This window comes from Anser cygnoides, chromosome Z (genome assembly GCF_040182565.1).
Source record: "Anser cygnoides isolate HZ-2024a breed goose chromosome Z, Taihu_goose_T2T_genome, whole genome shotgun sequence".
Classification (NCBI taxonomy): Eukaryota; Metazoa; Chordata; class Aves; order Anseriformes; family Anatidae; genus Anser; species Anser cygnoides.
Genome location: NC_089912.1, coordinates 931,244 through 956,601, shown reverse-complemented (window position 1 = coordinate 956,601; position 25,358 = coordinate 931,244). Strand labels below are relative to the sequence as shown.

Genomic DNA, 25,358 nt, shown 5'->3' with positions numbered 1-25,358 from the left:
AATAATAGTGTTAATGATAATAGTATTAACAATAATAATGTGTAAGAAAACAAGTGATGCACAATGCAATTGCTCACCACCCGCTGACCGATGCCCAGCCTATCCCCGAGCAGCCGGCCCCCCACCCCGGCCAGCCACCCCTATATATTGTTTAGCATGACGTCAGATGGTATGGAATACCCCTTTGGCCAGTTTGGGTCAGCTGTCCTGGGTCTGTCCCTCCCAGCTCCTGCTGCACCCCCAGCCTGCTCGCTGGCAGGACAGAGCGAGAAGCCGAAAAGTCCTTGGCCTGGTGTAAGCACTGCTCTGCAACAATTAAAACATCAGCATGTTATCAGCGCTCTTCTCATCCTAATCCAAAACATAGCACCCCACCAGCTACTATGAGCTACTTAACTCTGTCCTAACTGGAACCAGGACATCTGCAAATTTGGCAATGGCATGTGAGTGCTTGATGAGCATCACAAAGATAAATAAGCTCCCAATCTGCCTGTCTGTAAACATTTCTTACTCTGGGAACAGGATGGATTTTTGTAGAAGGAAGCAACCTGGTAAAGTTTTAAATAGGGAAGGGAAGGGAAGGGAAGGGAAGGGAAGGGAAGGGAAGGGAAGGGAAGGGAAGGGAAGGGAAGGGAAGGGAAGGGAAGGGAAGGGAAGGGAAGGGAAGGGAAGGGAAGGGAAGGGAAGGGAAGGGAAGGGAAGGGAAGGGAAGGGAAGGGAAGGGAAGGGAAGGGAAGGGAAGGGAAGGGAAGGGAAGGGAAGGGAAGGGAAGGGAAGGGAAGGGAAGGGAAGGGAAGGGAAGGGAAGGGAAGGGAAGGGAAGGGAAGGGAAGGGAAGGGAAGGGAAGGGAAGGGAAGGGAAGGGAAGGGAAGGGAAGGGAAGGGAAGGGAAGGGAAGGGAAGGGAAGGGAAGGGAAGGGAAGGGAAGGGAAGGGAAGGGAAGGGAAGGGAAGGGAAGGGAAGGGAAGGGAAGGGAAGGGAAGGGAAGGGAAGGGAAGGGAAGGGAAGGGAAGGGAAGGGAAGGGAAGGGAAGGGAAGGGAAGGGAAGGGAAGGGAAGGGAAGGGAAGGGAAGGGAAGGGAAGGGAAGGGAAGGGAAGGGAAGGGAAGGGAAGGGAAGGGAAGGGAAGGGAAGGGAAGGGAAGGGAAGGGAAGGGAAGGGAAGGGAAGGGAAGGGAAGGGAAGGGAAGGGAAGGGAAGGGAAGGGAAGGGAAGGGAAGGGAGCACAAATGAGCTGCACAAGTGCCCCAAAAACTAGAAGGGGAAGTAAGCAGCAGAAAGACAACAAGGCTGGGGAATTTCAGCAGAGGCATCTCCAAGCTGCTAAAGCAGCAATGCAGAGAGTCCCATAGAGCTCATTAGAAAAATGCCAGATGGCTGACACCCTGCTCAGCTGCCTCAATGTCTCTAACACTATACCCTGCTGTTGGGGATAATCAGAAGCTTTTTTTTTTTATCTCAGAGAAAGGTGTCAGACCAGAATCCTCTGCTCAGGGAGATGGCTTAAGGGTTGTCTTCTCTCTCTCTCGCCTGAATTGTGTTTTGAAATTTTCTCCAAGAACTGTTCATTCTGTAATAGCAAAACAAACGATACGGTCACTTTGAATTCAGCAGCATCTTGTACCCACCCCCTCACGTCTCTGAAGTCAGCTGGGTAGGTGATACACGCACTGCGACAGTGCAAACAAACATCTGTTTCAGTGGGTGTGTGCTTACTCACTCCAGCATACTCTTGAATCTAATTGGGAATTTCCAGGCATATATTGCTCATGCTTTCTCCAAAATAACTTTTAAGTATAATGTGTATGAATTAATCATCCTTTTAATCCTGCAAAAGCTGTGCTATATCTGCTCAATCACGAGATACTTATTTCTATCCTGGGTATTCAGGATGCTGAGTAGAATGGAATATTTTTGAATTTTCTTTTTTTGTCAAGAGGAGTTTCCAGCTTTAAGAAGTAAAGCTGTTGAGTTCTGTGCAGATTTGGCAGACAGCAGCGCAGAGGAGGTTTAGTAGAATAGTTGTCCGCGCTATGGGGTGGGAAGAGTGGGGCTGTTTCTGTTCGGATGGGCTATTCCAGACCCTAACACAACTGGGGCACACAAGCACGACAGCATGAGTACTCCGCAGTTCAGAGCCTGGATGTGCGCACCAGACAGGAACATTGCTCCATTACGGTACTTCCTTCTGGTGCTGCTGAGGGCAACCACCACAGCCACGCAGGCACCATCCCAGGCGCTGTGATGCATTTGGCTCTTCTGGTCATGCCATTGGCCACGCTAGACCGTGTAGTTAGCCATTCTACTATGAATTTTGGCAGGTCATTTAAGACAGAGTCTACAATTTAGAGTGCAGTGCAGAGATCTGTGGGTAAATATGACCCATGCAGGCACACGTTGCCGTTCAGTGCCGTCTGATCATCCCATCCCTAACCACGAGCAGTTGTTACGTCCCTTTTCAACAGGTTTTCTGAGCAAAATGTGAACATGCCGCTTTGGTTCCTGCTCCTGAACTGTGCCTGTGCATCATCTGAGAGGGCTATAGTCTGCCCAGGTCACCACTGCGTACCTGTAAATGGGGAAACAGCACATCCCCACTTCACGGGTGAATGGAAATATGTTTAAAAAGCTGACAGACAGCGGCAAGAGAGACCACACACTAGACTCCCCTTCCATAAACCAGCTGCACCTTGGGGCTGCCTGGGAGCAGGCACTTCTCTGTGCTGGGAAGTTCAAGTGGCTCACCTTGCTACCAGAGAGGAGTCAGCGATGTCATCTGGATGTTAGCGTATCTCAGAAAAAAAAAGGTTTCATTGTTGTGATTTGAGTGGAAGAGAAAGACCCATACACATACTGGCAGACAGTGAAAGGAGTCTCTACATTAAATTCATCCTACTTCATTCAGAAGTGGTCACTTAATATTGGAGGCTGTCGTAGTACTTTCACCACAATAGCACCTTTTATTCAAATAGCATGATATTTTATGCATTACAGTACAGAATACAAAATGTTGAAATATAAATTACTAGTCACAAAGTCATATCAGAATTTAACTGAAGAAAACTGTTAAATGAAAAGTGTTTAGAAAAAAAGTGAAAAGTGTACTTCATTTCAAAGGTGAGGTGGTACGGCTTGCCTTCTATATTGGTTTTGTTTCCTGCTTAGCAACAGGACTTCATGACAGTTATATAACAAAGTACAGAGAAACCTCTTGCTGTTGTAAAAAAAAAAAAAGAGAGAGAGAGAAAAAAATGCAAAATTCTTTGGGGTAACTTCATCTAGAAAGAACACGAATATCAGTCTTAGGTGGAAGTGTTCCTAAACAGAAAATTCAAGTGACAAAATACAAAACCAAAACAATTGGATCAGTAGGAATCTAAGTGGAAACACATTCCTGCATTTGAAAAATTTTTGTCTATAGCTTGCTTAAATAAATCTTCATACAGAGTGCAGTTCAAATAAACCACAGACAACAGAAGACAGAAGAAAAAGAAGATGGGGAGATGGGAAACAGCTTAGAAAAACGGGCAGTCCATAATGGTCAATTTCAGAGAAGAGGGTTTGGTAAACACTATCTACATTTTCAAGATGAAACAAGTGTTTATTTTATTTTGGTAACCTTTTTTATCTCCCTTTCTAATGATACTCTCTTGAGTGTGCTCCCCAGAAAGCATGATTTTACCTGTGGATAGACACCATCATCCTGGAAGATGCTTAATGGTTTCAGCTGTCACTGGAGTTAACTTTAGCTTGTTGGGAGTTAAATACCCTTTGCAAATATGATCAGCCTCTTTGGCTCTGCATGGCTCTCTCTCCTGTCTTGACAAAACCATCCCATCACATACTGCTCTGCTTCTTTTTTTTTTGTTGTTGTGTTTTCTTGGGGAACAGTCTCAAAGATTGTTCATCTCTGGACTCATCAGTGGCAGCTAAGGAAATCACGGGTCTTTTGTCCAAAGGAGAAATAAATATCTAAGATTATTTGGCATGAGAAAGATTGTACAGGGAAGATTGTTTTTAAGAAATCATAGAATGGTTTGGGTTGGAAGAGACCTTATAGACCACCCACTTCCAACCCCCCTTCCATGGGCAGGGACACCTGCCAGCAGCCCAGGCTGCCCCCAGCCCCATCCAGCCTGGCCTTGGGCACTGCCAGGGATGGGGCAGCCCCAGCTCCTCGGGGCAGCCTGTGCTGGTGCCTCAGAGTAGAGAAGTTCTTCTTTCTAGATCACCTAATCTACCCACTTTTAGTTTCAAGCCCTTAACCGTTGCCCTATCCCTCCACCCCCTGACATAGAGTTCCTCCCCAGCCTTCCTGTAGCCCCCCTGAGGCACAGGAAGTCCACTGTAAGGTCTCCCCAGAGCCTTCTCCTCTCCAGGCTGAACAACCTCAACTCCCTCAGCCTGTCTCCATAGAAGTTTCACAGGTTCTCCAGTTCTTTGATCATCTTCATGGCCTCCTCTGGACTCGTTCTAATACTTCTGTGTCGTCCTTGTGTTGGGGGCCCCAGGGCTGAACACGGGGCTCCAGGTGGGGCCTCATGAGAGCAGAGCAGAGGGGGACAATCCCCTCCATTGCCCTGCTGCCAACACTGCTTTTGATGCAGCCCAGGCTACAGGTGGCTTTCTGGGCTGCAAGCACACATTGCTGGCTCATGGTGAGCTTCTCATCAACCACCACCCCTGCGGTCCTTCTCCTCAGGGCTGCTCTCAATCCATTCTCTGCCCAGCCTGTATTTGTGCTTGGGATTGCCCCAGCCCAGATGCAGGGCCTTACATTTGGCCTTGTTGAACCTCATGAGGTCACACAGGCCCACCTCTCAGGCCTGCCCAGGTCCCTCTGGATGGCATCCCTTCCCTACAGCATGTCAACTGCGCCTCACAGCTTGGTGTCATCAGAAAACTTGGTGAGAGTGCACTCAGTCCCACTGTCCATGTCACTGACAAAGATGTTAAACTGTGCCGGTCCCAATACTGACCCCTGAGGAACACCACTCATCACTGATTTCCACCTGGACATTGCACTGTTGACCACAACTCTTTGAGCGTGACCATCCAGCCAATTCTTTACCCGCTGAGTGGTTCATCCATCAAATCCATGGCTTTCCAATTCTGAGACAGGAATGTCACACCAGAATATATCCTTCTCCTTCTTTGGTGGCTTCCCTCAAATACAAGATGAGAATAAATTTTACAGTGAGATTTAAGGTGTTATTCTCATAATTTGTAAAAGAAATAGTTCTTCAGATAACTTGCACTCACCCTCTGGCATTTAATATTAAAAACTCATATAACTGGGCTCAGGTTACGTGCTCAGTTCAGTAATCCTGACGCATGTGACATGGGAGTAGTTTTCCTGCCTGTTTAAAGAATGCACTCTCCCTCCGTGCCCCAACAGCACAGCCCATTACTCCTTGGACGCCTGCTGGTCCTAGAGTGCCCTCAGGGATCAGTTTTTGATCCCTGCATGCAATGCTGAGGCAGTAAAGCAATCGTTGGGTGTGTGGTGGACCAAAAGGGTTTGAAGGATGGCCCCGGACCACTAAGCCTGTCCAGCCCTAGTGGTGAGTTAGCAACAAAAGTGATGTACAGAATGGGATGGAGTTCTGGAAGCCCAATGCTCGTCCTTGGTGAATTGATTACCCGGAGAAAGGGGATTACTAAAATCTAAATCAAACTAGCAAGGACGGACTGTTTGTAGGAAAAGTGTTTGTAATTGGACGCTGTCCCCCAGAAGAGACTGTTTCCTCACAGATTACAGTCCAAAAAATGATACCAATAAGTGGAACGCCACCCATGTCCATCACACAAACGGCAGTTGGATTAAGTGTAACGACTCAAATGAGAGAGGTTGCCTCCCTGTAGGGGTTAGTACAAGTTGTAGGTGCCGTGGAGATAATACCACTGATGAGAGACGTGTGATGAGAAATTTCCAATGGGCACGGCAACATCAGAATGGTACCGGAACCTTTTTCAAGGAATTTTGGTCAAAGACCGAAGAGTCTATCAGCAGGGGAATGTGATCTGGATGCAGCTGTACTTGGAAAGAGAGCACTGGAGCTTGGAAACGTGCCTACTATTACGATGGTATGAACACGGAGGTCCATATCCTAGGAGGGCCTGGAGGTATAGGGAAAACTCTGCACTATGGTCTGCCAAGAGATAATGAGACCTGGCCCAGCCCCTTTCCGAATGGCACTTGGGACTTCAAAGGACATTACTGGTTCTGCGGACAGCAAGCAAACCGACAGTTGCCACCAAATTGCTCAGGGGGTTGATATGTAGGGTGTAGCAGGCCACTATTTTTTCTGCTGTTCCAACCCCAAGGCAAGACCCTGGGAATCAGAGTATACGGTGATTTAATTAGGGGAAAACCATCAAGTGACACCTCCATCATCAGAGGCAGCTCCCAGAAATGGAGAAAAGACAAATGGCTTCCAGAAAGAATTATACAGCATTAGGCCCGGAAACATGGAAGCCCGCTGAACGGGTTTACAGGGCAAGAGAACCAACTTAGAATGTAAATCGCGTAATTAGATTGCAGGCTGTTTTAGAAATAATTTCTAATCAGATCGCTGCAACTCTTGATCTCTTGGCTGATCGATCCAACCGAATGAGGAATGCGATTTTCCAACATCACATGGTCCTAGATTATTTGTTGACTGAATAAGGAGGGGTATGTGGAAAATTAAACGAGTCCAACTGTCGTTTGCAAATTGATGACAATGAAAAAGTAGTGAAACAAATAAAAGAAATGCAAAAATGGGTCCACATACCTACACAAATGTGGAAAGGCTGGGAATTCAACGGGTTTTCTCAGCTCCCATTGCGGCCCTGGATCAAACTTGTTTTATCTTTTCTGTGTAATCATTGCATTAATGTTTCTTCCATGTTTAATCCTTTGTTTTATTCGCCTAATCAGGCAAGTTGTTTCTGGCACACAATATATACTGCTGGCCATGGAGGACGATATAACTCATATGCAAGCAGTGTATAATCCAAAAACCTCAGCTGTGTTAATTGCTGGATAAGTACAGAGGATCTCAGAGAAGAAGCATTTTTACTTGTGATTGCAATGGTGGGTGTCCCTACCCAACGCTTGTTAATATGCCCTGTATGTACAGTCTTCTTTTGTTTGACCAACATAGGGTTTTTTCTGTGTCAGAAAGGCCCATGTCTGTTGTGTCTTGAAACTCTGGAAAATCTTTTTGGAAGTTCAGATGGTGTTTTGAGGCCTTGGTGGCTGCTGGGAAGCACCAACATGGAGCAGAAGACAAAGGACGAGGGGAGGGAGTAGGCAGCAGCTTCGTGGCAGAGCCAGTGGGCATGCAGAGGCACGGTGCTGGTGCTGGCCGTGGCCCTGCTGGGCTCAGCGCTGCGGGCCGGGGCAACGCAGCAGGTTGTGACTTCACCCAGCGATGGTCTCTGAGGTCAGCCAGCAACGGGCTGTGACTTCACGGCCCTCGCTGCTCATATTGGGGCGCAGGCAGAGCCCGCCCCAGCCTGGCTCGTGCCTGGACTCCCGCTGAGCGTTTGTGCGAGGCTTGGAGCGCCGAGCAAGGATTTGTTGGAGCTGTGCTGTGGGGCCGTCGGCAGCTGTTCTCGGTGCCCGTCCCCGCAGGCAGTGCCTGTGTTTCCCCGGCCCTGCCTGGCTCAGGCAGCCGGGGCCCTGTGAGGAGCACTTGCAGCAGCGCAGGTGAGCTGTGTGGGGACACGTGCCCCGGGGCGGCCCGCGGGGGACGTGGGACCACCCAGCCGTGGGGCTGGGGCCGGGGGGGTTCCTGCTGAGGGGCCGGGGCACAGCCAGTGACCTTCTCTCTTCCTCGCAGCGTGCGCGATACCCGCTGCTGCAGTGCCGGTGCAGGGGAGCAGCTCATCAGCATCAGCTCTCCCCAGCGCACCTTAACGAGAAGATCATGGCCACGGAGGAGGCGTGGACGTGTCCCGTGTGCCGGGAGGGGCGAAAGGACGTGGCCTACGCGACACCATGTAACCACCGGTTCTGCCTGGGCTGCATCCAGCGCTGGGCAAAACTGAAGGCGAGCTGCCCACTCTGCAGGACGGGCATGAGGACCATCAAGGTTTCCGTGCGGGGAGACGAAGACTACCTGGAATGCATCGTCTCCCCTCCCGCAGTGCCCGTACCTGTTGGCTTCCAGGCAGGCAGCGCCACCGCCCCCCACAGCCCTGCAGCGCCGGCTGCGTCCTCTGTGCCAGCCGAGGAGAGGGATGCGGAGCCCGATCCCCGCGCTGCTGTGGGCGGCCTCCTGCCCGAGGACTGGGCCGTGCTGTTCAGGGAGCGCAGGGACATCCTCGACCCTGTGCTGCCCTGGCTTCGCCGCCAGCTCTCAGCCATCTATGGGACACGCTGGTGGCAGGCGAGAGCTGCAGAGAGCTTCCTCCTGCACTCCCTGTGTGTGATGGGGCTGGACAGGGACGCCATCATTCAGCACACACAGCCCGCCTTGGGGCCCCTCACCGTGCCGCTCATCGACGGGCTCGTCGGCACCATCGTGGCTCTCTGCGGCGAGGACGCACGGAGGCTGCTGGGCCTCGAGAGCAGCCGCCCTGCCAGGGCGCAGGAGGCCAGACCTGCAGCTGCTTCTGGGCACGCTGCTCCAGCGCAGGGAGCCTTCAGGACCAGCCCCGCGCCCTCCAGCAGCTCTGCAGACCCTGACGTCGAGGAGATCCCCGGCACATCCAGTGCTTTCCAGCATGGGGATCCTGGCGAAGTCCCAGCTGCAGACAGCCCCAGGGAGCAGGAAGAGCCCCGTGAAGAGCTGGGGCAGGAGGCAGCAGCAGGTCCCTCTGCCCGGGCCTGCAGGCGCAGACCCTCCACTCCTCACCGCTCGACTCGGGGGTCCCGGCGCCCCAGGAAGCGCACCCGGGCGAGCAGTGCCCAAGACTCTCCCCAGCCCTGCAAGAGGCCGCCCCCCCGGCGCTTCTAGCAGGGCTCCTGCGGGTGGTGAAATAAAAAACAATAAAACAGATTAAATATAGCATAGAAAAAGTCTCGGTGTGATTCAAACCAGAGCTGGCACAGCCCCGTGCATGCTGCTGCCTTCCCTCCCTTTTCCTGGTGCCGTCCCCGTGCCCTGCTGGCCCCCACTGTCCCTTTGGTCATGGCTGATTAATGTGCTTTGAAATGCCATTGCTTTATCATAGCAGAACCTCAGCTCAAACAATGTTCTAAAACTCTTCCAGCTGCGAGTACTGTTCTAGTAACTCACACTGCTTTTCCAGCTGCATTTTATTCATTTGATATAAATCAGCATTTGACCTATTAGACAGGTAGCCCTTGAAAGCGTCCAGAAGCAGTCTGTGTGGCTTAATGTCACTCGGCAATACGGTCAGATAGCACAGGCATCTGAAGGCTGCCCTGAGGAGGAGCAGAGGGCAGGCACAAGCCTCACCTATGTGCAGACTGGGGCTGCTTTGGCTAAGTTGGTCAAAGCAACACGTGGGCAGTTTGATTTCAGTTTAAGAATGGTTAGATTAAGATTTATTCTTCATTGACCTAATCCAAGCCCCAGTTAAGTGTTTCAAACGGAAACAAGAAAGGCCAGAGAGGAATTTGCCCTGTTTGAACAAACCAGCCTCAAGTTTTCTGGAGAGCCAAGTGGCTCTCCTGTTGAGGTGACCTGCGATCTAGAAATATGTTGAAATACAAAACACTAGTCACAAGGTCATATCAGAAATTAACTGAAGAAAACTGTTAAATGAAAAGGGAAAAGTGAAAAGTGTACAGCAGTTCAAAGGTGAGTAGGAATGGCTTGCCTTCTATATAGATTTTGTTTCCTGCTTCGCAACAGGACTTCATGACAGTTATATAAAAAAAATACAGAGAAACCTCTTGCTGTTGTAAAAAAAAAAAAAAACCTGAAGAGGTAAAAAATATGCAAAATTCTTTGGGGTAACTTCATCTAGAAAGAACACGAATATCAGTCTTAGTTGGAAGTGTTCCTAAACAGAAAATTCAAGTGACAAAATACAAAACCAAAACAATTGGATCAGTAGGAATCTAAGTGGAAACACATTCCTGCATTTGAAAAATCTTTGTCTATAGCTTGCTTAAATAAATCTTCATACAGAGTGCAGTTCAAATAAACCACAGACAACAGAAGACAGAAGAAAAAGAAGATGGGGAGAAGGGAAACAGCTTAGAAAAACGGGAAGGCCATAATGGTCAATTTCAGAGAAGAGGGTTTAGTAAACACTATCTACATTTTGAAGATGAAACAAGTGTTTATTTTATTTTGGTAACCTTTTTTATCTCCCTTTCTAATGATACTCTCTTGAGTGTGCTCCCCAGAAAGCATGATTTTACCTGTGGATAGACACCATCATCCTGGAAGATGCTTAATGGTTTTAGCTGTCACTGGAGTTAACTTTAGCTTGTTGGGAGTTAAATACCCTTTGCAAATAGGATCAGCCTCTTTGGCTCTGCATGGCTCTCTCTCCTGTCTTGACAAAACCATCCCATCACATACTGCTCGGCTTCTTTTATTTTTTTGTTGTGTTTTCTTGGGGAACAGTCTCAAAGATTGTTCATCTCTGGACCCATCAGTGGCAGCTAAGGAAATCACAGGTCTTTTTGAACAAAGGAGAAATAAATATCTAAGATTATTTGGCGTGAGAAAGACTGTATAGGGAAGATTGTTTTTAAGAAATCATAGAATCGCAGAATGGTTTGGGTTGGAAGGGCCCTTAAAGCCCACCCAGTGCCACCCCCTGCCATGGGCAGGGACACCTCCCAGCAGCCCAGGCTGCCCCCAGCCCCATCCAGCCTGGCCTTGGGCACTGCCAGGGATGGGGCAGCCGCAGCTCCTCGGGGCAGCCTGGGCCTGGGCCTCACCGCTCTGAGTAGAGGTTCTTCCCTCTAGCTCACCTAATCTCCAACTTAGAGACATGGATATAGTGCAGGACCGTGTCAAATGCCTTGCAAAAATCCAGGTAGAGGACAGTTGCTCTTCCCCTATCCACCAGCTCTGTAACCTCATTGTAGAAGGCCACCAGATTTGTCAGGCATGATCTGCCCTTATTGAAGCCATGTTATCCATCACCACTCACCTTCTTATTTTCCATGTTCCTTAGAATAGTTTCCAGGAGAATCTGCTCCATGAGCTTGCTGGGTGCAGATGTGGGACTGACTGGCCTGTAGTTCCCCGTGTCTTTTTGAAAATTTGGGGCTATGCTTCTCCTCTTCCAGACGGTGGAAACTTCACCAGACTGCCACGACTTCTCAAATACGATGGACAGTGGCTTAGCAACTACATCTGCCCATTTCCTCAGGACCCACGGAGGTATCCCATGATATCCCATGGATTTGTGCACCTTCTAATTCCTTAGCTGGTCTACAGCCTTATCTTCTCTTCCAGTGGGCAGTTCTTCGTTCTCCCAGTCCCCGTCTTTGCCTTCTGGAGCCTGGGCCATGTGGCTGGAGCTCTTGCCAGTGAAGACTGAGGCAAGGAAAATCATTTAGTCATTTGCCATGACTAAATATTTAGCGCTTGTCCTCTTCCCCCACTGCTAGATGGGAACATGTAAGTGGTCAGATCTTTGAGACCTTTCTCATTTCCAAGTTTAGTGGACTGCTATTTGAGAAGAAAAGTGTGAGTGAAGCAACCCGGCCGGTGATGGCAATCATCTGCAACACGCGGAGTCACTGCCAGCTTCTCCCCTTCCCTGTGAATGGTCCAGCTGGGCTGCTGACCTGGGAGAACAGTTGGCTGAAGGACCACTAAATTTTTTGTTGCCTGGATTTTTAAGTATTGTCTCATCTTTCTCAAATATCACAGCAGCCCTGTGTTCCTCTATGAACCCTGGAATAGGGTTCCCTCATATAACAGTAGTCTTATGTGATGTTCCCAAGATGAAGATAAGAGGAAAATAACAGCAGTGTATTGCTAACCAAGATGCCAGATTGGTAATAATGTTAACTTATTTTTTCAGTGAAGCCCTGATTCCATTGAAATCAGTTGCAAGCTTAGCGGAGAAGATTTTTCTCTGCTGAGTTTTCTGTTCAATTTGTACAGCCAGACTATTTCAAGCAGGCCACCTTCCCCCATCCTCTCCCCGCCCCACATGTTCCTGTAGAGAGAAGCACCAGCTTGTTCTTATGAAGAAATATTTCTCTTGATCGCTGTAGTGCCTCTCATCCTAATTGCAGCTATCTTGTTTCAAATGTCTTATTGTCTTCCTAATTAGAAATCAGCCCTAGGGTTTGATTCCTATCCTCCTTGCTCCCTGGCAGGAGCTGGAAGGCTTGCAATCACGGCTTGAATTTTGTTTCCTTTCTCCTGAGACGGCAGGCTGGTTCAGAGGGCCTGATTAACACTGGAGATATTCTTTGTGCAAGGCTCCTATCGGCAAACCGAAGGCACAACCTGCAGACACCCGCCTGCCAGCATTATAGCTGACAGGCTGTGGCATAATAGCTTCTCAGTGTTACAGTTCTCTCTGGCTCTCCAATTAAAAAAAAAAATAATAATAATAATAATAAAAAAGGAGGAGAAGGGAAGCTTTCCGCATACTAAACACGCTCTGTTTCTCAGTGTTTCCATCTGTTTCCCGAGGGTGGTGAGGCAGAACTGCAGCCGGACGCAGCCACAGGAGCAGAGCCTCCCCAAAGGCGAAAGGCACCGAGAGCCTGTGCTGCTGGTGCCCGCAGCGCGCAGGGCTCTCCCCGCGGTGACACCGGCACCGCCGCAGGTGCAAGCAGGACAGCAAGAGGCTTTCCCTAAACAAGGACGGCAGGCTAGGGCCTTGGGAGAAGGCTGAGCCAAAGGTGTCCAGCGCAAATATTGCTGCTGATGGTTGACAGAGCTCGATCTCGGCGATAGCGGTTTGGCACTGTCTTCCAGGAGGTGAAAATGGCTTGAATATTCTGGCTCCAAATGTTGGGGCAGGACACACAGACAACATTTCTTTGGGCCTTCAGGCAAGAGGTCACACTATCATTTCAGTCCAGAGCTGCCTCTTCTCTCCCTCCCACATTTCCCTTTGTAGTCTGACTTGACAGGCCAGCTGTCTCGTGGCAAGTCTGGCTCAGTAATTTATTTATTTATTTATTAAAAAACACCAATTTATTTGAAATGTACACGTAAGTGCACAATTTACATATAACCCCAACTGCCAAGAGAAAAAAAAAAAAAAAAGCAACGTAACATTCACAATCAGATGTTTCCACTGATGAGAGCACAATGCTTAGTATTCAGGGCACTACATCTGAACACACTGAGAAAATTATACGTGCCAAACTGTTCATGCATCGCCTGACTACGAGATCTACTCACACAAACAGCCAGAGAAACGACATAATAAGAAATCTTCAGCCCATTTTCAGAATACAGATGTCTTAACTGGGGAGCGAGCCTGACAGCTGGGTTTGTCTCCAGGAGAGGAGGAGCCCACTGCTTGTTTAGATGCCAGGTGGACTCTGGCAGCTGGGGACCAGGGCAGCTCTGGAGCTCTTCAGTCCCGCAGGCATGCAAATAAAAACACTCCTTGAGGTAGCTGCTAAACAGGTAAGGAAGAGCAGTGTTTTCAAGCAGCTTTCACTAAAACTAGCCACCAAAACCCTACCTGAAAAGCGCATTCACATTCATGGTCAGAATTTGTACCCTGTTTTTAAGTGTGTTACAAGCTCATAGGCTTGCTGAGGAGCTACAGGGTGTCTGAGGATTTGCTGTTGCTGGTCAATGTCCTGCTCAAGTGACCCAAAGCAGAGAGTGGGGCTCGCTTTGAAGTGGCAAGTCTCTTTAGACTGAAGTCCACCTCAATGAGGGGGCAGAATCTCCTTCCACTCTGATTCATCACAGCGGTGAACCGAGCCAGCATCAAAGCAAACGCTGCCTAGCCAGAGACGTGATGGGAAAGATGTGATTCTGCCAGAAGCTCCAAAAAGCTGGAAGCTGTTTTTTATAACAACCCATACTCTGATAAATTTATTATTGTTTTTGTTTTTTTTTTTTTCATTTTTACCAGTTTACCAAGGCTCAAAAACCAGCACACAAGGACAAACTGAAGCAGACTGGCCAACCAAGTCCCAGCCAACTGGAACCAGGGAGCTCGCGAGGAGCCTGCGGTCCATCCACGGGCACCGGGTGTACGCCAAAGAGATCAAAGGAGTAGGCAGACAGGACCACAGCACATCCCAGTCTTTTATAATTCAGAAGCAAGGCCCAAGCACAGACAGATGGTCAGAGTCCAAGGTGTGAGAAACACCACAGCTTTGCCAAAAAAAGCATGACAGAGCAGCGTCAACAGGGAAGCATAAGTCGGGAGCCCATTTTGTGATGGGGCTCAGGTGTACAGGAAACACTGTGTCACCCACAAGGAAAAGATGCGGTGGATGGTGAGAGAGAGGTGGTGAGGACAGCATAAAAGAGGGGAATAAACGCCCCTGGGGAGCACAGAGTGAGGTTTGTGTCACAGTGGTCAGTAAATCTGCTTCTTAGTTTTGGCTCAGGTGGGTGAAGCTACAGACCATTTAAGCCATGTCCTGTGTCAGATAATGATAAGAAATAAGAAATAATGATAAGAAATAAGAAGAAATAAGATAAGAAATAAGAAAAAAATGATAAGAACCTTCTTTCTATACATACATTCTACATACGCTACGTATCACACTTCTTGCACATATTGAAGCATGATTTTGGTGAATTTGCTACCCTGTGGGGAAGTAAGTACTAAAAGCTCAGATCATTAATCCTTAATACTGAGTAGATGCAGCTTGTTAGTTTATGCTTTACCATGTAATTATAGCTGCTGTAAAATGTTCTTAGAAATGCTGGGCTGCCATTCTGCACACCCAACCAAGACGCCTTTGAGAACACACCCTGGAGTGGCCAGTCATCACTGGCATGTGATGCCGGGAGCAGGACCACCCTGGTCTGCGGCAGGGACAGCTCATCCATAAAGATTTCCTTTAGAAACCTCCTACACATCGTGTCCAGGTGGGTGAAGATACATTTTCAGCAAGTCTGACAACTGACGCCAGACTTTGGCAATTCATTTGAATTTAAAGATGGTATTTTCAATATTTCACAAGTAATGTAAGATCATAAATCTGATCTTCCCAAATGAAATCCCAGCCAATCCCTTTCGGATCTGTAACCACAGCCTCTTTTTTTCTGAGTCCCTGAATTTAGCACCTGGACTTGACTCTCGGTCTTTTCCTACAAAATCATTTGTTCCTGGGCTAATCACACCCACTCTGGGAACTGTCAATGGGCACGTTATACGCAGGCTACCCTCCCTCAATTTCATCTTCTTAGTTGCTGTATTTAAAGCAATAACTTAGTTTAGAGTTAACAACTTGCTTTGTGCAGATATTTATTAAAATCTGTGTCTCAAAAGGCAGTGACAGTCTCATGCAAGAGGTCAAATTCCCCTACCGCAAGACACATATCCTTGACAACTTGTGCTGTCTGCTCAGAGAAGCGTTCAGACATATTTACAGCGATTTGAATGTAACAGTCACCTGGTTGAGTGGATTACACAGTCCTTACGCCATTAATTACGCAGCAACCAAACTTGTTTTTAGCAGCCAATGGCTAAACTACCAAAGCGCTCTGTAGGGGATCGGCAGAAGCTTTTGGAAAAATTCGTTGCTCATCTCTCCCCAGTCAGAAATCAGAGAGCAGAGGCTTGTGCTGGCGTACACAGCCACACAGCCCAGAAAACAGGACTGGAGGACGGTTGGTGCAATTACCATCGGTGGGCACAGAATAAGAAGGCGGATGAACAGAATTCTCCTTTCTAACGAAGGAGACAATTTTGTAAAGGGAAAATACATATTAGAGAAGTGTAGAGGATTCAGAGAAGAAAGTGAAGACTGACATGACTACTAACTCACCCTGTGGACTGGTCAGATCATAGATGACCTAACCCCACCTTGTGGTAGCTCTGCACTAGTTTGTTTGCTTTGCACCTCCTGATTTGTTCAGAGTAACCTCATGTTTCAAAAGTTGCAATAGAGACATACATTCCGTAAATTCAGACTTGTTGGTGACTGTGATTAACAGGCATCACCATGCAGGCTTCCATTTAACAGTACATTCTGTTACTGAAAAAGGACATATACAATGCTGCACTTAGTTAACAAGAAATGTGATAGAAACTGGATGAAAATGATCTCTTTTTGAGAGATACGGCTGTTTTCCCTACATTTGTGAAATGAAAACATCAAAGAAAGAAATCCGTTGAATGACTCACAGGCAATCTATTAGCATATTTGCCTATCTCTGCAAGCCATTCTTACACCAACACTTTCACAAAAGCTACCTACTACAGAATGGTGTCTGCTCTGGCTAGCTTGCTGGTCACCATCGTGATATAATCTCCTTCCAAAGCAATTTAATTAGCACAGTGAAAGAACTGACCTTTCTCAAGATTTTATTTTTTTCCACTAGGCTAAAAATATCTCACTGAATATGTCAATAGTATCCTTGATGCACACAGCACCGTAATACCCTGTTGAAAGGAAAGAAGCATTTTAAAATAATAATTTTATTCACAATGAGGAAAAGAAGCTTTAAATTAGGCAAAACTATTTGGCATGCAAAATTATGGAGAATGTCATAGGTGAAAAAAAAAAAAAAAAAAGACTGTAGATAGCAATACACCATGCTTCTCATAGAGCATTTTGTAGCAAGATATTACTAGTAATGGTTATTACAATGCTTATTACAAAAGAACTCCATTTTATTTTATTTTTTCTACCATTCTTGGATCAAGAGGCACAGAAAATTGAACCAATTTGCCCAAGTCCATCTCACAAGCTATCCATCTTGAAGATTTTGCCCACTGAGATGCACCTGAAATTTGCTTCTCCATCATTTATTAATTCCATCCTTGCCTGGACTGCAAAAGCATCAGCGGATGCACAGCGTGCTCAGTGTCTTTGCAGAGCAGCTATAAGCACACGTCTGCTCCTAGCGCTGCACTCGACAGCTCCTTGCCAGAGCCCAGTGGGTGTTCTGCATTATTCCCACCCACCTACACCTACATTTTTAGAAAAATAAAAACTGAGGTTCTCAGAGACCCCTTACTGCTGCTGCTGGTGTGGGCCAAGGATTCCTCCAGCAGCTGCAAATGGCTGTCCTGTCTACGTCTGTCTTTCCAGTCCATGTCTAACAATAGAAACAGCACAGAGTGTAAGACTCTTAAGAAGGAAATGAAACTGGCTTGGTAGGTACACAGGATGCATTTCTCTTGGTGAGAACACCCCTTCCTCAAGAGATTAAGAAATGAAAGTTTAGCAATTATTTAGGGCAATACACAGTCCAGGCATGAGCTACATACATGTGATTTGTTGGCGATCAAGCACTGCCTCATGACCAGTAATATTTTCTTGTTGGATTGCTTAGTCTTCAAGGCTGACAAGACAAATGAAATATTTTGTATTTCTGTGTGCAGTAAAAAATAGTTATCCTCTTCAGTTGCCTTTTTTTTTTTTTTTTTACTATTACCTTGTGACAGACAGCAGCAGGTAGATGTTCTGGCCTGGTAAAGATACCTTTCATCTCTCAAAACAGGCAGTAGAAAAATAACTCTGGGCTCAGAAAGGTTGAATCTTCATGGAAACACTAAACATAACATATACATGTTTAAATACAAATATTTTTCATACGGATTTTTCTAAAAAGCAAGGTAAGGTAAAAAAAAAAGGGTGGGGGGAGTGAAAAATATTTTTTTAACTTGCACTTCGATTTGTTTGAACTGGCCATTATAAGAGAATTAGGTAGTGTTGTTTTTAAGACACAACATCTTGCTTAGAAAAGTTAGCCAGCAATAGACACTGGATGGGATTCACTTTATGCGTAAAGTTAGCCTGGCTTTTCTCCTCCACCCTATTTTTCAGACCTCTTAAACATCATTTCTTTCCAAACAGTCCAGATTAAAAAGGAATTTGAGCTTAAGCACAGACCAGATCCCATAACTGAAATACAATGTACACCTAACTGGTCCTGTTCCTTGTTGTGCCATACAACGTCTGTGTGACTGTGACCTGGTGCAATGACTCCATGGGTCTCTAATTGCCACGTACAATATGAGATACCAATGAAATAAAATCTATAAATCCTGTAAGCACTTAGCTACTACAGCACTAAGGGCCAGAAAAGTACCCAGGTGGAATACGTACATCGGAAAAATGGCAAAATGCCAAGCATAAAGGGACTAAATGTTAGGAAAAGAAAGTGGATCCAAGCTTTCAAGAGGTAATTATAACTTTTGGTAAGTAAAAAAGAAAATATTAAATGTCAAAAGTCTGTGTCATGCCCATGTAAGTTATAGGAGTGAGTCATATTAACTTCACCTCAGCATCATAAAACTAGCATTGAACACAACAGCCTTCTCTTCTGCCTGCAGCAATTTATAATGCCTTTTTTCCCCTTTAGTATGACACAGGGAATAAAACAGCGCTATCGTGCCTTTATATTGTACTTTCTTGCTTTGGATCTTGCAGAGCTTTGGAAACCTGTGTACGTGTGAGGCAGAGAAACACATAGCGTTCTTTGCCGAGAGAAAATAAAAGCCACTTCAGTGCCTTGGACAGAAGCAAAACGTGGGTGGACAAGAAGGATGTCATGTCTTCTGTGCAAGAAAGGCTCTTGCAGGTTTCAGGCCACACAGGAACAAAGTCACCTGTCCAACTCCACCTGCCCTGTTGGGGCTTCCGCTTTACCTTACAGCACCGACCATGAATTTCACAGATGGGATGCAGACCTCCCATCCTTCCTGGTCCTGGTGTCAGCAGCCCTCTGTGCAGAAGCTAATGCACTGATCTGCCTTCAAAGTTGCCACAAATTTGGCTGGTAAAACAGCTCAAGCAATCATGTTTTTTTTGTTTGTTTGTTTGTTTGTTTTGTTTCGTTTTTTTTTTTGCCACTCAGTTTGCCTACAGAAAAATTAAATGTTTATATTTTCTGTACATCCCAAACTAATAATGTTCTTTTGATTTCTGTGGAAATTTCATCAAGGTTACACAGCAGTATATAACAAGTCTTGGTGAAACTACAGCATTGATCTAAACGAGGGTTTTAGTAGATATAAAACATGAAGGATTAATTCATGTTGAAGGGTTTCCACTTCTCCTTACGCACCATATGAGTTGTTATGGTAGCCTGAATACACATTAGTCATAAATATTGATGGCAGGGTCGTAACGTATTTGTTACATGCATAAATCATAACACCACATTTTTAGACATGTCTTGGTAGGGAGATAAAAGCTCGTTAGTAGCCCAGAGGGGCTGAAAAAAAATAAAGGGGGGACAGGGGAAGGGCTACCAGTAAGCTTAACTCAACAGAAACGCTGTAAGCCTGACATAAGAGGCTTTCTCCTTAAAATGCTGGAGGATTTTCAGGTAAATGGTGCCACAGAAGTGCAGGGCTGCATCATTACCAGAAGAGCCTGGTGAGGCTCTTATTGCTAATGGAGAGCAATCAGAAACCAGTGGTCGCTCCCTCCTACCTGCTGGTTGCTGTTCGCACAGAAAGACCATCGTGGCGAAGCATCTCCCGTGTACTGCTCAGCTGATTTTATCAGTGGCACTAGTGCAGGGATGACGGACCTGTCCCTCCAGCGGCTGCAAGCATTGGACTCATTTCAGAGCAGCCTGCTGTCAAAAGCCGGCGTGCAGGGAGCCTTTCTGCGAAGCGTAGGAACCACCAAGGCAGAACTGCCTGCTCTGTTCACCTGGAGCCCTGGGCACACCTTGTTCAGCATCTGCATCGCGCCAAGCTGCATGCAGCAGATCTCGCAGGGGACATGCCAAATATTTAGCACTGAACGTGGCTATCTCTTGATTCAGATGCAGGACTAGTGATGGTAGGCATGAATAAAATAAATTTCTAGTGGGAGGTGTCCCTGCCCGTGCCGGGAGGGTTGGAGTAGGTGTTCGTTAAGGTCCCTTCCAATCCAAACCATTCTACGAGTCTATGAAAAGAGAAGCGGAAACAAAAAAGATTTTTAATATGAAATTAGGGGGGCTTGTTTGCGTATCATTCAGCATAATGAAGATACCTTTAATTTAAACTGTAGGTGCGAAGTGATTTTGAATTTAAACTTCAGCACTTTCCCTGATAACTGATAGGATCCTGCAGTCCCGAAAGATCTGAGAAAGCATTTCGTAGCAATAACTGTCACTGAACAGCCAGGGGAGTCCAGGGCAGTGTCCAGGGCCGTGTTGCAACTCAAAATGTAGTTTATCCCAAAATAGAAGTATATGTTTGATTTAGTAAGGTACATGTGACCTGTATTCATTTCCAAGGCTGTTGCTCAGACTTTTGCTTGAAGACAGAATGTAAAACAAAAGAGTAAATAAAGCAGAGAATATCTACATATCCAGAAAAGAAAGGGTCATGTAGTAAGGATAAGTCAGTGAAACTGACATAACGGTGATTAGTTGCTTTTCAGCTATCCTTTGCATTGCCATTTTTTTCAGTAAAATCTTGTATTGTGTCACACAGCAGAAACTTTCATAAACTGTGGCAGTTCAGATGGCCAAAAGCCTCTTAAAGCCACTTTAAAGAAAGATTCATGAGACAGAGCCTCGAACAGGGATGGATGGCGGTCACTGCAGCAGCAGACCATCTCCTGCAGCACTTCCTGACCTGCTGCCGTTTGCAGAGCCAGACTTCAAGACAAAAATAAATAAGCAAATAAATGGATTTCATGTGTGAAAAAGAATGAACGCAGTTGGTGTCAGTGAAGAAGCGGATGCACCATCACTGTAGGTTAATGCCAGCTGCAGCTCAGCTCACTTTTTGCCCGGTAGGAACAAACCAGAGTCTGTATGTTTGGACAGCCAGAGAAAAAGCAGGATAAAAAGGGTCCTTTTACACCCGTGTGCCAATCTCTGGATGAGCTGGCTTCCTCTAGGCTGGGAGGCAGTGGCGGAGACATAGACTCCAAAGGAGCTGTCACTGAAAATGTCATTGCACAAATTCAGAAAAATGTCATTTCCCCGATTTTTCTTGCAGGATCCTCAGAGCTGTTAGTGTATCCGCTCTCATTTAACCGGGTAAGATCAAAAGGTAAGACTAATGCTTGATGTTATTTTAAAACCTTCCTGCAATTGGGCACATATGATGAATTTACTGTAGGCCACCAAATCAATGAAAAAAAAAAATCCAGAAAATGTGAGCATAAACAAAAGTCAATTAAATTCTACCAGAACACAGGAACAGCTGTACCTCACACAGTGTTTAATGAGCAATACATGATTTTTATGTGATCACTTTTTCTTTCTTATTTCCATCCATAATATCATGATAAAAGATCCTGAGAGCTGAAATAAATTAATCTTACTTATTTTTACCATTATTTTACTGCTAGAGTGATGTGTACTAGTTTAAAGTATACAATTTTCTTTTACAGAAATTGTTCTTGTTTTCTCACAGAAACTTCATCCAACAGCATAAGAAATACTTTTTTTTTCTAACCCACAAGACTTTTTAAATTAAAAATACTTCTGTCTCCTGAAATGGATATGAGCACACTCTCTGTCCAGCATGGATGAGGATTCTAGTTTAAATCTGTAGATTGCACTTGGTTTCCCAAATTAGGTTGTCTAATGCTTGAGCATCTACTGCAAAGTGTCTAACAGAGCCATACATCAATTATAAAGGCCTATTATAAAGGCCATGTTGCTCTGAAATACGTGCATTTATATAATACAAATTAATACACTAGAAAGAAATCACACCTTCTTGCTGTTCTTCTGTGCCAGAATTGATTTTTTTTCTGTTGCTCTGGAGGGAAAAGTTTTAATAATCACGAAGCCGCGTGTGCCAAGGACAGCACTGTTATTCTGCATTTTGCCGCAGAGGAAGAGCAGATCCTCAGTGCACACTGCCTCGGCATGGCTTGCCACCTGCTCAAGCCAGGATTTGGCCCACAACTGCAGATGGGATTCATTCTCAGATGATTTAATCAACACCAATAACCTGCTCCCACTGCGACATCAGAGCTGCCTAGTCACTCATCTCTGATTAAGAAACTGTGAGTCACTTTGACTCTTCTCTGGTGCTTTTGTCTGCAGAATAATTTGGATTAAATATTTATGAAGAGCTCTGCATAGTCGCAAAGTTATTATAAAGATTAAATACATTGGAAAAAGTGCTAAGCTTAGGACACTCTGTTGTGGTTATATAATGTCAGAAAAAGCATTATTCTTAAAGAATAAATTGATGTAATTCCCCATATCCAGGAGAATGATCAATAAGTAGTTCATTTAGACGGTCATTGCATTCCCTGGCTACCCAAAAAAATAAAAGATCAAGACATATGTTTTCACACGTGATATGTAATAAGGAATTGTTTTCTCTTGTAAGCCAAAGTTGTATTTGATTTGACTCCCCCCAGAACCCACCTGTGAATATTGCTTTCTCCTAAGGATTGCTGATGTAGGGCTCATGTCTGGTACCGTACACACACACAGCCTGGGGATGGGTTGCCAAATGAAACTACTCAGAATACTTGCAAATTTCAAAGTTCAGTGGTGGACTTTTGTACTGTTTTCTGTGCAGCCCTTTTCTATTTCTGAATTATAAATTTTATTTGCCAAAATATTTTAGATTACGGAGGTTTTTTACGCCTCTTAAAGACTATTCTCCTCTTTGTCATTCTACTTTATTGCTAGGCTTTCAGATGATCTGCTATATTGTGGGTTTCTAAGATTTTGGGGGAAATGTTTCATTTTTCTAATATGTAAGATCAGCTTTCTCTGTCAGCATGGCTACCAGATATACCCTGTACTTTCCTTTTAGGGGAGGGAATAGCTTTCTTCCTAGTAACTTTTTTGTTATTTTAGTATGGACTACTGAGAGTTCTACTTCTCATGAGGCATAAGTGAAAGAATTCAGAAACTTCCAGGAACACATTTTTTTTTCCCAACTATTTAGAACTATTAAAAACAAACAAAACAAACAAACGAACAAACAAACCCTGAGGTCAATATATTTCTTTTACTTTGTACTCTGGAGGAAAAAAAAAAATGAAGAAAAGTGAAAGGCAAGTTGTGCTTTTTGTTAAAGTGCTTTTGCTATATGTACACTTGAAATTAATACCATGTTTTAAAGCATTACTCATTCTTCTCTACAGTTTAATTTTGCCTTGATGCAAGGTTTTATTAGAACAAATCTAAATCTCCTCTTTCTCCTGGTGGACACAAATTCAGTAACACTCAACAAACATAAAGTTCCTTGGTGAGCAGGAAATCAAACAAGTGAATCAATCTCATTATGTACACCCAATAACTGATACAGAATCTACTTTGTTGTACTAATCATTTTTAACCAAGTATACAAGAGAAGCAGGCATTTTCCCAAAGCAGAATGCTATGAACCCAAATCACATATTTGCAAGATTTAGCAGCTGAATGTAGACAATTAACATTCCTTTAACAGCCCTTGGATTATAAGTCTCTATCACCAGGCATAAGCATACTGAGTCATGAGAGGCCATAATCAACATTGGAAGTCCTTTTTTTTTTCTTTTTTTCTTTGCTATCGTGACTATTCTTTGGCAGCCTTGTGGGACCATCTCAAAGTGTCTGCTATGTGGCTCACCAGGAAGGCTGGCCGCCCTCACAGTAATGTATTCAGAGCCATCACATCCAACCAGTAACCATTTCTATACGAAATCATTTTTATTTCATTGAGGACTAGATTTGTCTTTCATAAACATGAATTTGTTTCTCTTCTCCCGTGATCTGAAAGTAAGTTGGTAGTAGGATTGTGGAGGTATGGCTGTGGATCCTCCCCAGCCATTGAGTTTTGCTTCTGTTGATGTTTCTTAGATCTTGCGTTTTATAACTGGCTCAAGGGCAAATGCTCTTCTTCAGTACATGGCCTTGACTGACCAGATTATTCACAGTAGGTTTGCTTACACTAAAGCAAGAAGAATTGCTGTGCCTTGGCCATGGAGGGCCAGCAGAGAGCCTTGTGTGCCCTGAGTGCCTAATTGTTATGTGTGTGAAATTAAGGCACAGTGATTGGGAACAGAGAAGGCTAAGGCTGACTGCCAGTCCTAAGAAAATAAGGTGCAATGAAAACCTTTAGAATCCCTACCCTGATGTGTTTTAATTTTCATCAATAAGAATAGAAGTTAAGGTATGTACATGGTTACCTTCATTAATATTAACAGCAATGGAGGGTTTACTGGATGTCTTACCTTTCCTTTAAATAATAAATAGAACAGATTTTTTAATCCCCTGAAACCCCCAGGTAAATTCAGGCAGGAGGACAGTGACACTGCTCTCAGACAAATGTAAAGGACAGTAATGTTTTAGCTTGCTAAGCACGTCTCTTGTTTTCCCAGTATTACACCAATGAAATTCCCATTTGCCCAATGTAGAACATTCATTTCCTCATGGGTTGTTGCCAGTTATTGGAAAGAACTTATCAATAAAATAAAAATATGAGATTCATGAATGTTAAAAAGTCATGCATAGTTTACAGAGCATTTTTAATTCCAGCATGCTGGAAAATAGTCTGGTCTAAAACAGCATAGCTACTATGCACTGCAGATGTTAAGAAAAACAAGTTGAATTACTGCATTTGGTTAAGGAAGGTATAGAAAGTGTTGTCCTGATATTTTTGAAACATTCAGGAGATACAGACATGGACAAAGATTTATGACTGTGATTATCTTTCTGCTTGCTGACGTAAATTAGCCTTCTGGGAAACCTAAGTTATTTCTCAATATGCTTTTAATGGTCTGAGTCAGAACTGCAGATGATCTCTCTCCTACAAGGGATTTATAGTAAAAACAAAGGTGAGAGCTTCCGTTGCAAAGGACAATAGAAGTGGGAACAGAAATACTTTGTGGGTGTTAGTTCATCCTTCAGTGTGTCACAGGTGCTACTGCTAAGCAAACATGACTCTAGCATGAAAATAAAGTGTTTACTTTTCCAGCTGGATCAGGCTGATGATTATTCCAATCATTGACATTATCTCTGCAAACAAGGAATTATGCCTCAAACTGACGATGCAGGGTTTTCAAGGTAATGGAAGTTTTTTTGCCTGAGATCATTCATATGTTACAAACCCCGTGTCAAGTGGGTTGAACGACTGACGTATTTCCGCATCTCTTTTTCTCATTAATATTATTATACCTCCAAATTTGTGTATGCTATCAGCCCAGAGTCCCACCACACACAACCCGGCATTGCAGCAGATGCTGCTTTGTACAAGGTTAGCAATTCTGGCAGTCATGACAAAGATAGGAAAGGAGGGAGCCATAAAGCCTGAGCAGTCTTGTCTTCTGGAAAATTCATTTCTGTCCAGATGGTAGACCAAGAGGTTTCCCCACTGTTTCTATTCCCTCCTGCTGTAACTATTGTCCATAT

The 25,358-nt window shown here is 45.1% G+C and overlaps 1 protein-coding gene across 1 annotated transcript; it reads left to right on the top strand.

Moving 5' to 3' along the window:
- The first annotated feature begins 7,517 nt into the window (after positions 1–7,517).
- On the top strand, positions 7,518–8,970 carry LOC136789061 (E3 ubiquitin-protein ligase Topors-like). The gene is made up of 2 exons (XM_066988454.1): positions 7,518–7,693; positions 7,827–8,970. The coding sequence occupies exon 2, from the start codon at positions 7,914–7,916 to the stop codon at positions 8,943–8,945; it is 1,032 nt and encodes a 343-aa protein (XP_066844555.1). The 5' UTR covers positions 7,518–7,693; positions 7,827–7,913; the 3' UTR covers positions 8,946–8,970.
- Positions 8,971–25,358: the final 16,388 nt, after the last annotated feature.